Raw genomic sequence first — 14,362 nt, forward strand, 5'->3', positions numbered from 1 at the left:
AGAGAAATGGAGAGAGGAGGGGAAGACAGAGAGGGGGAGAGAAAGACAGACACCTGCAGACCTGCTTCACCGCCTGTGAAGCGACTCCCCTGCAGGTGGGGAGACGGGACTTGAACCAGGATCCTTAAGCTGGTCCTTCGCTTAACCCGCCACATGTGCTTAACCCGCTGTGCTACTGCATGACTCCCAATTTTACAATTTTAATAGGGGCTGCATCAGGTCTGTATTGTGTTTGGTAAAATAGACCTTTTTTTTTTTTTTTTTCTTACCTCCAGGGTTGTTGCTGGGGCTTGGTGTCTGCACGACAAATCCAATGCTCCTAAAGGCTATATATATATTTTATATTATAAATATAATATAATTTTATATTATAAATATATATTTTAAGTAAATAAATGTTATATTATATTTTAAATATATATTTTAATATTTATTTATTTATTCCCTTGTTGCCCTTGTTTTATGGTTGTAGTTATTATTGTTGTTATTCCTGTCATTGTTGTTGGATAGGACAGAGAAAAATGGAGAGAGAAGGGGAAGACAGAGAGAAGGAGAGAAAGACAGACACCTGCAGACCTGCTTCACCGCCTGTGAAGCGACTCCCCTGCAGGTGGGGAGCCGGGGGCTCGAACCGGGATCCTTACACCGGTCCCTGCGCTTTGCGCCACCTGCGCTTAAACCACTGCGCTGCCACCCAACTCCCCTGAAGGCTATTTTTTTTTTTCTCAATTTGTTGCCCTTGTTGTTTACTGTTGCTGTTATTATTGCTATCAGATGGAACAGAGAGAAATCGAGAGATGAGGGTAAAACTCGAGGGAGGCTCGAACTGGGATCCTTGTGCGGATCCTTGCTCTTCACGCCACGTGCACTTAATCCCGGCTGCACCACCGCCCGATCTAACCATCTTGTAAATCAATATTAAATCACTAATAAAAAAATAAAAGAGTGGGCCTCTCAAGCATGCGGCCCTTAGTTCCATCCCTAACACTGCATGTGCCACAGTGGTGCTCTGGCTCTCTCATTAATAAATAAAACGTTTCGGCCCGGCGCTAATGCGGTAGGTTAAGCGCACGTGGCGCAAAGCGCAAGGACCGGAGTAAGGATCCCGGTTTGAGCCCCCAAAAGTCGCTTCCCAGGCGGTGAAGCAGGTCTGCAGGTGTCTGTCTTTCTCTCCCCCTCTCTGTCTTCCCCTCCTCTCTCCATTTCTCTCTGTCCTATCCAACAATGACGACAACAATAATAACTACAATAAAAAAACAAGGGCAACAAAATGGAAAATAATTTTATAAAAATATTTAAAATATATATATATATATATATATATTACTAGTCCTGTTTATTATTGGTATAGAAATTTCTAAACAGGGGAGTCGGGCTGTAGCGCAGCAGGTTAAGTGCAAGGACCGGCATAAGGATCCCGGCTCCCCACCTGCAGGGGAGTCGCTTCCCGGGCGGTGAAGCAGGTCTGCAGGTGTCTGTCTGTCTCTCCCCCTCTCTGTCTTCCCCTCCTCTCTCCATTTCTCTCTGTCCTATGCAACAACGACGACCTCAATTACAACAATAATAACCACAAGGGCAACGGAAAGTGAAAATAAATAAATTAATTTAAAAAAAAACCTGCAAAAAAATAAAAAATGGAGGAGAGACTAGCTCGGTGCTCAAGAATGAGCCCACGACCCAACACAACAATAGTAACGAGAAGGCTGCAACAAAAAAGGGGGGAAAAATGGCCTCCAGGAGCAGTAGGGATTCATGGTGCAGGCGCTGAGCCCCAGAGATAACCCTGGAGACAAATAAGTAAAAATAAATTAATTAATTAAAAAAAAATCAAACATTTCAAACATCAGAGCGGCAGGAGGCGAGAGAAGCGCCCGGGGGCCAATGAGCCACGTGGGCGCCCCGCCCCGCCCCGCCCCGCCGCGCCCCGCCCCCTCTGCATCCGGGTCTCCAGCCGCTCGGGAGCGCGCACGCCGCGCCGCGAGGCCCCCGGCGCGTCCTCATCACGTGCCCGCGCGTCCCCGCCGCGGCGCGCCCCGGGCGGAAGTGAGGTCGGCGGCTGCGGTGTCTGCGCGGGCAGGGCGGCGGGGAGCGCGGGCTGCGAGAGGCGGGTCGGGCCGAGCCTGCGCGGGAGTGCGGCGGGCGGCGGGCGGCGGCGGCGGCGGCGGAGGAGCTGGGCCTCGCGCCTCAGCTGTGCGGCGGAGCCGGTCCCCGCGGCGCCCGCCCTCCAGCCCCCCGGCCGCCGGCGCGCTCTCCCAGGCCCGGGCGGCGCCTCGCGGCGCGGTGAGTGCGGCGGCCGCGGTGGGGGCGGGGCGGGGCGGGCGGGCCGGAGCGCGGCTCGGGGCGGCGGCGGTGGCGGCGCGGCCCGGCCGGAAGTGCGGCGCTTTGTGCGGGGCGGCGGGGGGCGGGCGGGCGGCGGGCGCGCGGCGCTTTGTCCGCGGGCGGCGAGGCGGCTGCGCCCCGGGAGCCCCTGCACGGCGGCCCCGGGGACCCCCGTCCCGGCCGCCACGTGACGCGACCGCCGGCGGGAGGGGCGGCGCCTGACCGCGGCCCGGGGCCCCCTGCGCTCCCGGCGGGGCGGCCCCGTTCCCGGCGCGCGCGGGCAGGTGCAGCTCGCGGGGCCCCACGTGGGCGGAGCGCGGAGGGAGGCGGCCCCGGGTCCGGGCCGGTCGGGCTCAGCGGCTGACTCGCTGCGGCGGGACGACGGGCCGTGACAGCCCCGCCGAGAGGCGCGCTGCGGGTCTCGGAGGCCGGGCCGCCTTTGCCCGGGTGCGAGCGCGCCGGAGACGGGCCTGCGGCCGGGCGGGAAGGAGGGAAGGAAAGGCCGCAGAGGGGCCGGGCTCCCAGCAGAGGCCGCGGGCTCGGTCCGTACCCCGCCCGCGCCCCGCCCGTGTCCCGCCCGCACCCCGCCTGTGTCCCGCCCGCACCCCGCCTGTGTCCCGCCTGTACCCCGCCCGCACCCCGCCTGTACCCCGCCCGTGTCCCGCCCGCACCCCGCCTGTACCCCGCCCGCGTCCCACCCGCACCCCGCCTGTGTCCCGCCGGCACCCCGCCTGTGTCCCGCCCGCACCCCGCCCGTGTCCCACCCGCACCCCGCCCGTGTCCCGCCCGCACCCCGCCTGTGTCCTGCCCGTGTCCCGCCCGCACCCCGCCTGTGTCCCGCCCGTGTCCCCCCCCCCCCCCGCCTGTATCCCGCCCGCGCCCCGCCCGTGTCCCCCCCCCCCCCCCCGCACCCCGCCCGCAGGAGGCCCTGGGCATGCCAGGCCGGTGCAGGGATGCGTCCTCGCCTTGTCCCGCAGGAAGGAGCCAGCGCGCCCAGGCCCCCCTGAGAGCCTGGGGGCTTTGCAGCGATTTCTCTGGGCTCCAAATGCCCATCCAGTCAGAGCGGGGAATGCCCACGTCACTTGCGTTTCTTTTCTTTTCTTTCTTGCTTTTTTCTTCTTCTTTCTTTTAATTAATTTATTTATAAAATGGAAACACTAACAAGACCATAGGATAAGAGGGGTACAGTTCCCACCACCAGAACTCCGCATCCCATCCCCTCCCCTGGTAGCTTTCCCATTCTCTATCCCTCTGGGAGCATGGACCCAGGGTCATTGTGAGATGCAGAAGGTGGAAGGTCTGGCTTCTGTAATTGCTTCCCCGCTGAACATGGGTGTTGACAGGTGGACCCATACTCCCAGTCTGCCTCTCTCTTTCCCTAGTAGGGCAGGGCTCTGGGGAATCGGAGCTCCAGTCTTTTTTCTTTTTTTTTATTTATTATTGTTTCTCCTTTAGTTGCCCTTGTGTTTTTTTTTTTTTTATTTTAAATTATTGTTGTTGTAGTTGTTGGATAGGACAGAGAGAAATGTAGAAAGGAGGGGAAGACGGGGAGAGAAAGACAGACACCTACAGACCTGCTTCACTGCCTGTGAAACGACTCCCCATGGGGAGTCAGAGCTCGAACCGGGATCCTTAAGCGGGTCCTTAGACTTTGGGCAACGTGCGCTTAACCCGCTGTGCTGCCGCCTGACTCCCTGTATTTTTTTAATGTTTTTTTTTAAAGATTTTATTTACTTATTCATGAGAAATGATAGAAGAGAAAGAACCAGACATCACTCTGTTACATGTGCTGCCGGGGATTGAACTCGGCAACCTCATGCTTGAGAGTCCAACGCCTTTACCCACTGTGCCACTTCCCGGGCCACTTTTTTATGTTTTAATTATCTTTATTTGATAGAGACTGTCAGGAGTTGAGAGGGAAGGGGGAGATGGAGAGACCCCTGCAGCACTGCTTCACCACCTGTGACGCTTTCCTTGCAGGACCGGGGGCTCGAACCTGGGTCTTTGTGCATTGGCACAGGCACGCTCAATCAGGTGCGCCACCTCACAGCCCCGATACTTGCGTTTCTGAAAGGCGGGAAATGAGTGGTGCTGAAGATGAAGGAGGGAGTGGGGGGGGGGGGGCGCGCAGCTTAAGGATCCCGGTTCGAGCCCCCGGCTCCCCACCTGCAGGGGAGTCGCTTCCCAGGCGGTGCAGCAGGTCTGCAGGTATCTGTCTGTCTCTCCCCCCCCTGTCTTCCCCTCCTCTCTCCGTTTATCTCCGTCCTAGCCAACAAGGACGACATCAGTGACAACGATAATAATAACCACAACAGTGATAAAACAATCAGGGTAACAAGAGTAAGTAAATAAATGACTTAAAAAATGAAGGTGAAGAGGGTTACCGCACACCAAGAGTATTGGGGGGGGGGGCAAGATAGCTTAATGGCTATGCAAAGAGACTCGAGACTGAGGCTCCAGGTCACAGGTTCGGTCCTCCTCGACACCCATAAACCAGAGCCAGAGCCGAGCAGTGCTCTCACGCGCTCGCACATGATCTTTGCGGGTTGGGGGTGGAATCAGGTAGGCAGCATGCCTCTCTCCCTAGCGTAAATGCATCTGAAAAATAAACCCTTTTGACGATCAGTTGGTTCCGTAGTCTATTTGAAAACATTTTATTTAGGAGGTGGGAGTATATAGCATAATGGTTATGCAAACAGACTCTCATGCCTGAGGCTCCAAGGACTCAGTGCAGTCCCCCCACACCAGAGCTGAGCAGTGCTCTGGTTAAAATATATATGTATGTGTTATATATATATATTTAGGTTGCAGGAAAAATTGTAGTTACTGTTGCTATAGATGTCGTCGTTGGACAGGACAGAGCAATGGAGAGAGGAGGGGAAGACAGGGGGGAGAGAAAGACAGACACCTGCAGACCTGCTTCACCGCCTGGGAAGCGACTCTCCTGCAGGTGGGGAGCCGGGGGCTCAAACCGGGATCCTTGGGCCGGTCCTTGTGCTTTGTGCCACCTGCGCTTAACCCGCTGCGCTACTGCCCGACTCCCTTTATATACTTTCATATATATATATATATATATATATATATATATATATATTTTTTTTTTTACTAAAAAGGACAGAAAAATTGAGAAAGGAAGAGGAGACAGGGAGGAAGAGAAAGGGACACCTGCTGACCTGCTTCACGGCTTGTGAAGCCTCCTGTTTGCAGGTGGGGACCAGGGGCTTGAACCCAGGTCCTTGAGCATGATAACTGAGCTCAGCCAGGTACACCACTGCTTGGCCCCTAAAAAATATTTTTGATTTATTTTAATTTTACTGTATAAAGACAGAAATTGGGAGGAAAGGGGGAGATAGATGGGCAGCAGGACTTGAACCTGGGTCCTTGCGCAAGATAATTTGTGTGCTCAAGTGAATGTACCACTACCTGGCCCCTCAGTGTGCCATTTTTAAAGAATTTTTTAAAAATTTATTTTCCCTTTTGTTGTCCTTGTTGTTTTATTGTTGTAGTTATTGTTGTTGTTATTGATGTCGTCGTTGTTGGACAGGACAGAGAGAAATGGAGAGAGGAGGGGAAGACGGGGGGGGGGGGGGGGGAGAGAAAGACAGACACCTGCAGACCTGCTTCACCGCCTGTGAAGCGACTCCCCTGCAGGTGGGGAGCTGGGTCCTCGAACCGGGATCCTGACGACGGTCCTTGTGCTTGGTGCCACGTGCGCTTGACCTGCTGCGCTACCGCCCGACTCCCAATATGTCATTTTTATCCTTTTACTTTCTGTGTATTTTCAGAGGCATCATACAGTGTTATATAGACAAAATTCTATTATCATACCATATATAAGGTATCATTTCCTACCTTATATATGTGTTTTTTTAAAAAATATATTTATTTATTCATGAGAAAGGTAGGGAAGAAAGAACCAGCTATCACTCTGATACATGTGCTGCTGGCGATCGAACTCAGGACCTCATGGTTGAAATCCAATGCTTTATCCACTGCGCCACCTCCCGGCCCACCATACCTACCGATATTAACAGTATAGCTATCGACTCCATGGCTTCATCATGCCAGGCATGCACTCTACCCCTGACCTACATCACTGGCCCTAAAATCAGCAAGTGTTTACACCATCTGATACCTGGCCTATTCTTAATCATGTCTTCACAGTCCTCTTCTTTTTAATTTTAGGAAGACAGAGGGACAGAAAGTGAGAGATCCGTCACAGGTGGAGTTCCCCTGTGTTTAGTGCTTTCCTGTGGTACCAGGGGATAAGGGCTGTGTGTGTGTGTGTGTGTGTGTGTGTGTGGTCTCTCCCTCTCTCTTCCTTCTCACACGTGTGTGATTCCACGACCGGTCCACTTGCTGGTGCTGCTAAATAGACACAGAGAGACCCTGGCGTCATGACAAGACGCTTTTAGCCTTGTGTGTAAATCGTATTACCTATGATTTTAAATTCTCTGGAACTTAAAAGCCACATTCATTCATTTTTCATATTTTATGTATTGATTGATAGAGTCTAAGAGAAATTGAGAGGGCGGAGGAGTTAGGGAGGGGCACCTGCAACACTGTTAGAGCCCTTGTGAAGCTTTGTCTCAGCAGGTGGGGACCGGGGGATTGACCCAGAGTGCTTGTGCGCCGTGACGTCTGCACTCGGCCCAGTGCACCACCTCTGAACCCCTTACTTAGATTTTAAAAGCTTGATTCGTTTCAAGAGAGGCAAAAGTCCTCATAAAAAATGTAACTGCTGTGTAGCTTGAATTCAAATGCAACTTGTTTTTTTTTTTAGTTTTTTCTCCCCTTTTGCTGTTCTTATTTTTATTGTTGTTATAGTTATTATTGATGTTGTCGTTGTTGGATAGGACAGAGAGAAATGGAGAGAGATGGGGAAGACAGAGGGAGAGAGACAGACAGACACCTGCAGACCTGCTTTACCCCCTGTGAAGTGACTCCCCTGCAGGTGGGGAGCCGGGGGCTTGAACTGGGATCCTTACACCATATGTGCTTAACCCACTATTGCTACCGCCCGGCCCCCTGGTTTTGAATATTTTTTATTTTTATTTTTTAAAATATTTATTTATTCCCTTTTGTTGCCCTTGTTGTTTTATTGTTGTAGTTATTATTGTTGTTGTCGTTGTTGGATAGGACAGAGAGAAATGGAGAGAGGAGGGGAAGACAGAGAGGGGGAGAGAAAGAGAGACACCTGCAGACCTGCTTCACCGCCTGTGAAGCGACTCCCCTGCAGGTGGGGAGCCGGGGGCTCGAACCGGGATCCTTATGCCGGTCCTTGTGCTTTGCGCCACCTGCGCTTAACCCGCTGTGCTACCGCCCGACTCCCGGTTTTGAATATTCTTAATCAGATGAGCTGAACATTTGAGTGGGATTTTTCCTTTGTGTTTTATCTGTTTTTTGGCACGTGTTTATAGAAAGCTGGCGTGCAGGACTGGAATGGCCGGACATGTGCCTTGCTATCTGCTGCTCAGGTTTAAGACCTGGCACCAAAAGGGAAGTGTTGTAGTCGCTCTCTGGCTCTCTCTCTCTCTGAATGGACATTTGGCCCTGGAGTGGCGGCATTGTGCTTACATGAGGCCCCAGCTCCCCAGGGGAAAAGTGAAGCCGGCTGGTAATTGACCTGCCCACTTGACTGCTCTGCAGTACTGGGGTACAGGCCCCTGCTCTCTGCCAGCATTGTAGTTGGAAGCTGGTGGGAAGATAGTAAACACATGATAGTGTTTTTTCTGGACAGGACAGAGAAATGGAGAGAGGAGGGGAAGGCAGAGGGGGAGAGAAAGACAGACACCTGCAGACCTGCTTCACCGCCTGGGAAGCGACTCCCCTGCAGGTGGGGAGCCGGGGGCTCGAACCGGGATCCTTAATGCTGGTCCTTGCGCTTGGCGCCACGTGCGCTTAACCCGCTGCGCTACCGGCCGACTCCCGGGGTCTCCGTTTTATAGAAAGTAGGCCTATTTTAGTTATATTCCGAAGGGCCCATGACTTTGCTTAGCTTTTTTTTTTTCTTTCTGAGCCTGACGTCCTAGACATTCATTTGTTTTGTGCTGGAGTTGAACATGTCTGTGGAAAATAGAATTTACTGTATATGCTACAATATTATTATTCTTCCGTTTTTATTGTAATTAATAGTGGGTTACAAAATTGTAAGATTAGTGGTCTGGGAGGTGGTGCAGTGGATAGAGCACTGGACTCTCAAGCATGACTTCTTGAGTTCAGTCCCCAGCAGCACATGTGCCAAAGTGGTGTCTGGTGTCCTGGCCCTCTCCCTCCGTTCTTTCTCATAAACAAGTAAATGGAATCTTTAAGGAAAAAAAAAAGGAAATGAAGATAAGGGCAGGTGAAATAGCTCACTTAGATAGTGTGCTGCTCTGCCACTAAAAAAAGAAAAAGCACAAGATTGTAAGATTAGAGTGTAAGCTTGGAGTATAAGATTAGAGTGTATGGTTCTACAGTGCGCCCACCACCAGGCTCCCTTTCCATCTCCTCAAGATAACCACCTACCAGTTCTCACAAGTCTTAGAAACAGTTTGCTTGCTCCGCCTCTTCCCTTCCCTTCCCTTTTACTTGTCCCCTCCCTCCCTCCTTCCCTCCCTCCCTTCCTTCCTTCCTAGTTCATGTGTATTAGTTCTCTAAATTCTTCCACATGAGTGAAACCATCTGGTAGTTGTCTTTCATCTCTTACGTCACTAAGCATAATCACTTCCAGTTCCATCCATTTTGTCTCAAAAGACACATCATCTTTTTGATTGCAGAGTAGTATTCCATGGATTATATATCCCATGACTTCTTTCGCCAGTCATCTGATGATGGCATTGAGGCTGCTCACACCCTTTAGTTACTGTGAGTGGTGCGTGTGTGCTACAATCTTACCCTTCCCTCACACTCTATATACTCCCAGACCTATGCTTTTAAATCCTTGTTAAAAAGCAGCTGCGTGGCCTTTCTCGCTCTGACTAGATCTAGCCTCCTGTTTTCTGTTACTGGGATATTTGGACTGTACAGCTCGCTGTTCCATTAGCTAAGGTCTGGGGCATGAAGAGCACTTTTCCTTAGCTTCCGTTGGTCTGGAAAGAGCTGAAAAGTTGGCTGTATTCATGTGAGCACCTGCTGGACTTTTGGTGGTCCTCGTCTGCCATCTGTAGTTAGGTGGGCAGGCTGAAGGACCTGGCTTTATGGGAGGCTGGAGGAAAGACTCTTGTAACCTTTTTTATTTTTTGAGATTGATGCTGAAAAAAAAAAATCCTTGACTGAATCATTCCCTCCTTTCTTCTTAGTTTTGAAATCATGAACCCTGTCTACAGCCCTGGGTCTTCTGGGGCCCTCTATGCAAACGCCAAAGGGATTGGCTATCCAGGTAAGCAAGCTAAATGTTTTCATTCTGTCTGTCTTTATATTTATTCCCTTAGGTTCTCCTTATTGCTTTATTCTTGTAGTTGTTGTTATTGATGTCATCATTGTTGGATAGGACAGAGAGAAATGGAGAGAGAGGGGAAGAGAAAGACAGACACCTGCAGACCTGCCTCACCACCTGTGAAGTGACTCCCTTGCAGGTGGGGAGCCAGGGCTCAAACTGGGATCCTTACCGCTGGTCCCTGCGCTTTGCGCCACGTGCGCTTAACCTCTTGCGCTACCGCCTGACTCCCTGTTTTCATTATTTCTATGTCACTAACCCAGTTATTGAAAAACCCAGTTCAGATGTCTTAGATGGGGAAGAAAATAATGGTTTGTAGAATTGAAGAAACAACAGGTAGGAGTTCAGTCTAGTGGCTCTGATGGGACTCAGATCTGGCTTCTGTACCGGATCTGGGTTCAGTTTCACTTCCTCAGTTTTGGCTGGGTTTTGGTCCCAGGTCTCACTTCTCTCCATTGTGTTTTTTGCTCCTGACCATCCCCGACTATGGGCTTGTGAAGTCCTGCACTGCAGGGAAGTTCTCTGTAAGCTGTTGCTTCTGGATTCACAGCAGGCCTGGGCTGGGTTCTGAATGGACTTTGCTTCTGTGCCTGGGTGAAGGAGGAAGTTTACTGAGTCATTTGAGTCTGAGGCATAGCTCCCCTTTCTTATTGGAGTCAAGTAATGCAGCCTAGTCCATGAGAGAGGGGATGAAGCCTATGTGAGGGATAGAAGCTGGCTGGTCAGAAAGAGCAGATAGTCAGGAGTAGTTGCTTGCAATGCTAGTTTCACTGCAGGTTTCGACAGTATGACAGAACTGATAATCTCTTTCATATATATATATTTGCCTCCAGGGTTATTGCTGGGGCTCAGTGCCTGCACTACGAATCCACTACTCCTGGAGGCCATTTTTTCCCGTTTTGTTGCTCTTGTCGTTATTGTTGCCAGTGATGTTGTTGGATAAGACAGAAATGGAGAGAGATGGGGAGGTAGAGGGGGAGAGAAAAACAGACACCTGCAGACCTGCTTCACCGCCTGTGAAGCGACTCCCCTGCAGGTGGGGAGCCGGGGGCTCGAACCGGGATCCTTAGGCCGGTCCCTGCGCTTTGTGCCACATGCACTTAACCTGCTGTGCTGCAGCCTGGCCCCCTAAATATATATTTTATTTTTTGGTATTGTCTTTATTGGATAGAGACAGCCAGAAATTGAGAGCGACAGCCGCCATAGAGAGGGGGAGAGACAGATAACCTGCAGCCCTGCTGCACCACTTGCAAAGCTTTCCCTGACCTGGGTCTTTGCGCTTTGTAATATGTGCACTCAACCAGGTATGCCACCACCCAGCCCCAGAACTGATAGTCTTTTAAAAAAAAAAAACCCTAGAAAATTGAAAGCATTTTACAAATATATAGTAACTTCAAGAGCAACAGAAATATCTGCAACTAAATGTGAAAGTGAGTGAGATTTTCGTGTGCTTGTTCATTGAGCTGGCCCTTTGCCCACCAGGGAGTGTATGCATGTACATAGCATATGTGCTTTGTTTTAGGAGATGATTTATTTATTAGGAAGAACCAGACGTCACTCTGGTACATGTGCTACCAGAGACTGAGGACTTCATGCTTGAGACTCCAATGCTTTCTCCACTGTGCCACCTCCCAGACCATGATTTGCACATTTTTTTTTTTTTGAGGACCTTTGTGAATATAGTCACTTTTTTTTTTTCTGATCTTTTGTTTTCTTTTTTTTCCCCCTTAAAATATGTTTGGTTTTTTTTTTATTTATTTCTTTATTGGGGAATTAATGTTTTACATTCAACAGTAAATACAATAGTTTCTACATGCATAACATTCACCAGTTTCCCATTTAACAATACACCCCCACGAGGCCCTCTGTAGTATATATGTTTTTATTTAATGAGAGATACAGGAGAGATACCAGAGCACTGCTCAGCTTTGTCTTATGGTGCTACTAGAAATTCAACCTGGGACCTCAAAGCCTCAGACATTGAAGTATGTTGCATAACCATTATCCTATTGTCCCAGCCCTATACATAGTGAGATTGATTTATTTATCTATTTATCAGTTTATTTCTTTATGTTTTACTCTTTGACCAGAGCACTGCTCTCAGCTCTGGCTGGTAGTGAGGGGGATTGAACCTGGGGCTTTGGAACCTCAGGTGTGAGAGTCTCTTTGCATAACCACTGTGCTGTCTCTCCCACAAAGTACAGAAACTGAGATATGGAGCCGGGATCTTGGTGAATTAGACTTTCAAAGCATGGGCTTCAGAATCTGATCCCCAGCATCACATTTGTCCAAGTGATGTTCTGGTTCTCTGTCTCCATCTGGTGTTAATGAATACATGGTTTATTTATTAAAGACATAAGCCCTTGAAGGATGGGACTAGAGTTACACCCCTCATGAGTATGGCACCTCCTGAGGGTCTTGCTGCTAGTGGAGATGCAGACTAAAATCACCATTCACTGGCTCCCCCAGCTAATCTCTGCTTGCTCTCTGAGGTGGGAATCTTTGCTAAGAATTTATAATCAGTAGAGATATTTGGGGCCCCTGAACTGTGTGACTTCTGCTTGGGGTGGGGACTTCATAGTCAAGTCTTCAGCTGCATTGCCTTTGGAGCATGCGCAGGAGAGAGCGGCGTCAGGATCCCAGTTCAGGCCCCCAGCTCCCCACCTACAGGGGGGTGTCGCTTTACAAGTGGTGAAGCAGGTCTGCAGACGTCTGTCTCTCCTCCTCTCTGATTTTTGTCTGTCCTATCCAACAACAATGACAGCAATAACAACAACAACGATGAAGAACAAAGGCAACAAAAGGGGAAAAAATGGCCTCCTGGAGCGGTGGATTCATAGTGCAGGCACCGAGCCCAGCAATAACCCTGGAGGCAAACAAACAAACAAATAAATAAATAAATGATATCTATGTAGTTACAGTTGGTAGTTCTGTGTCCTGTATTGGTATTTTTCCCATGCTAGGTTTTCTTTTCCTTTTATTTGCTCTGTTTTTGTTTAAAAACTATTTGTATACTAACGGTCAGCACAACAGCTTATTTGGCTAGTGTGCTTGCTTTGTCGCGTGCGCGAGCGAGGTTCAAACCCCCAGTGCTCTGAGGGAAGCCGCGGGGTCATTGTCTTTCTCCTCCTCTCTATAAACAGAGAAATTACCAAAGTCGTTTATATACTAATTGTGTAACCCTTTGTCCAAATAATGTGCATGTATTTCTTATTTTTTCTTTGGCTTTTTTACTACGTTTGTTTATTTCTGCTTTTGCATTTCTTGTTTTGATGAAGTGGTTAGGATTTGGGATCTTCTAGTCTTCATGTTGAAGGAGACAGTTGAACTCACTGTAAGAAACATTTTCAGGAAGACAATGTGTGTGACCAGGAAAGCTAGCAGAAATAGCAAGGAGTAGTGGTTGCCAGCCTTGGTGATTGGAACACTGTAGGCTACAGTTGTCTGGCAGATTAGAAGCTGGAGATCCCGGTGCCACACTGAACATCAGTTAAGACAGGGAGTTTGTGGGTGTCCTAGGCAGGAGTTTTTTCACAAGTTCCCTTTAAGGTTTTTTTTTTTTTTTTAAATAATTTTATTTATTTATTCCCTTTTGTTGCCCTTGTTTTTTATTGTTGTAGTTATTATTGTTGTCGTCGTTGTTGGATAGGACAAAGAGAAATCGAGAGAGGCGGGGAAGACGAGGAGAGAAAGATAGACACCTGCAGACCTGCTTTACTGCTTGTGTAGAGACTCCCCTGCAGGTGGGGAGCTGGGGGCTCGAACCAGGATCCTTAACGCCAGTCCTTGTGCTTTGCACCATCTGCACTTAACCCGCTGAGCTACTGCCCGACTCCCCTTTAAGGATTTTTTGCAGCCACGTTGGAAAGCTTTGAACTGGAGTTAGCCCAAAGTGGTGGCCGATTTGGCTGATGGGATGGAGGGAGAAGGGATGGACAGAGAAGGAACAGAGGGCATTCTGTTGTTTCTGGAAATTATTTTGTTTGAACCGCTTGCTATACACTTTGGTTCATTTTAGGTCAGGTGGATTCATTGTTAAATAATGGGGGTGGGGGAGGAGACAGTGGCACACCCATTAAGTGTACAAGTTGGCAAGCACAGAGACCTTTGTTCAAGCCCCTGGTCCCCACCAGCAGAGAGGGGAAGCTTCACAAGCAGTGAAGCAGTGCTGCAAGTGTCTCTCTCCTGCTTCGCTCAAATAAATAAAATTTAAGTAAAAAGTTAAAATCTACTGAAGTAGGGTTAGGATAGGAAGTTGCCAAGCTAACTTAGCAGTTGTATTGGAGGAACCCGAGACTTAAGACAAGAAATCTTGCAGGTGGTTTTCATCGAGAGTTTATTGGCAGAGTTTATGGAGAGAAAAGAGAGCGTTGTGAGAACTGTTGCAGATGCATAGAGGATATGATGTAGGTTGTGATGTTTTGTACTTGATTTTTTTCAGATAATGAAACCTTTAAAAAAGCTAGGGGTGGGGGTAGATAGCATAATGGTTATGCAAAGAGTCTATCATGCCTGAGGCTCCAAAAGTCCCAGGTTCAGTCCTCCACACCACCAAAAGCCAGAGCTGAGCAGTGCTCTGGTTAAAAAAATTATTATAATTATATATATATATATATATATGTATAT

At 49.4% G+C, this 14,362-nt stretch overlaps 1 protein-coding gene across 3 annotated transcripts in view; it reads left to right on the forward strand.

The window, feature by feature from the left end:
* Positions 1-2,016: 2,016 nt before the first annotated feature.
* FAM168B (family with sequence similarity 168 member B) overlaps positions 2,017-14,362 on the forward strand; it is a 34,664-nt gene continuing 22,318 nt past the window's right edge. For 2 of the 3 annotated variants that reach the window (XM_060178184.1, XM_060178185.1), the window contains exons 1-2: positions 2,056-2,280; positions 9,601-9,679. In XM_060178184.1, the coding sequence (XP_060034167.1) occupies positions 9,610-9,679 (70 nt within the window). In that variant the 5' untranslated portion in view covers positions 2,056-2,280; positions 9,601-9,609. The other variant, XM_060178183.1, reaches the window with a different exon arrangement.

The sequence above is a fragment of the Erinaceus europaeus genome, chromosome 18 (assembly GCF_950295315.1).
Source record: "Erinaceus europaeus chromosome 18, mEriEur2.1, whole genome shotgun sequence".
Taxonomy (NCBI): domain Eukaryota; kingdom Metazoa; phylum Chordata; class Mammalia; order Eulipotyphla; family Erinaceidae; genus Erinaceus; species Erinaceus europaeus.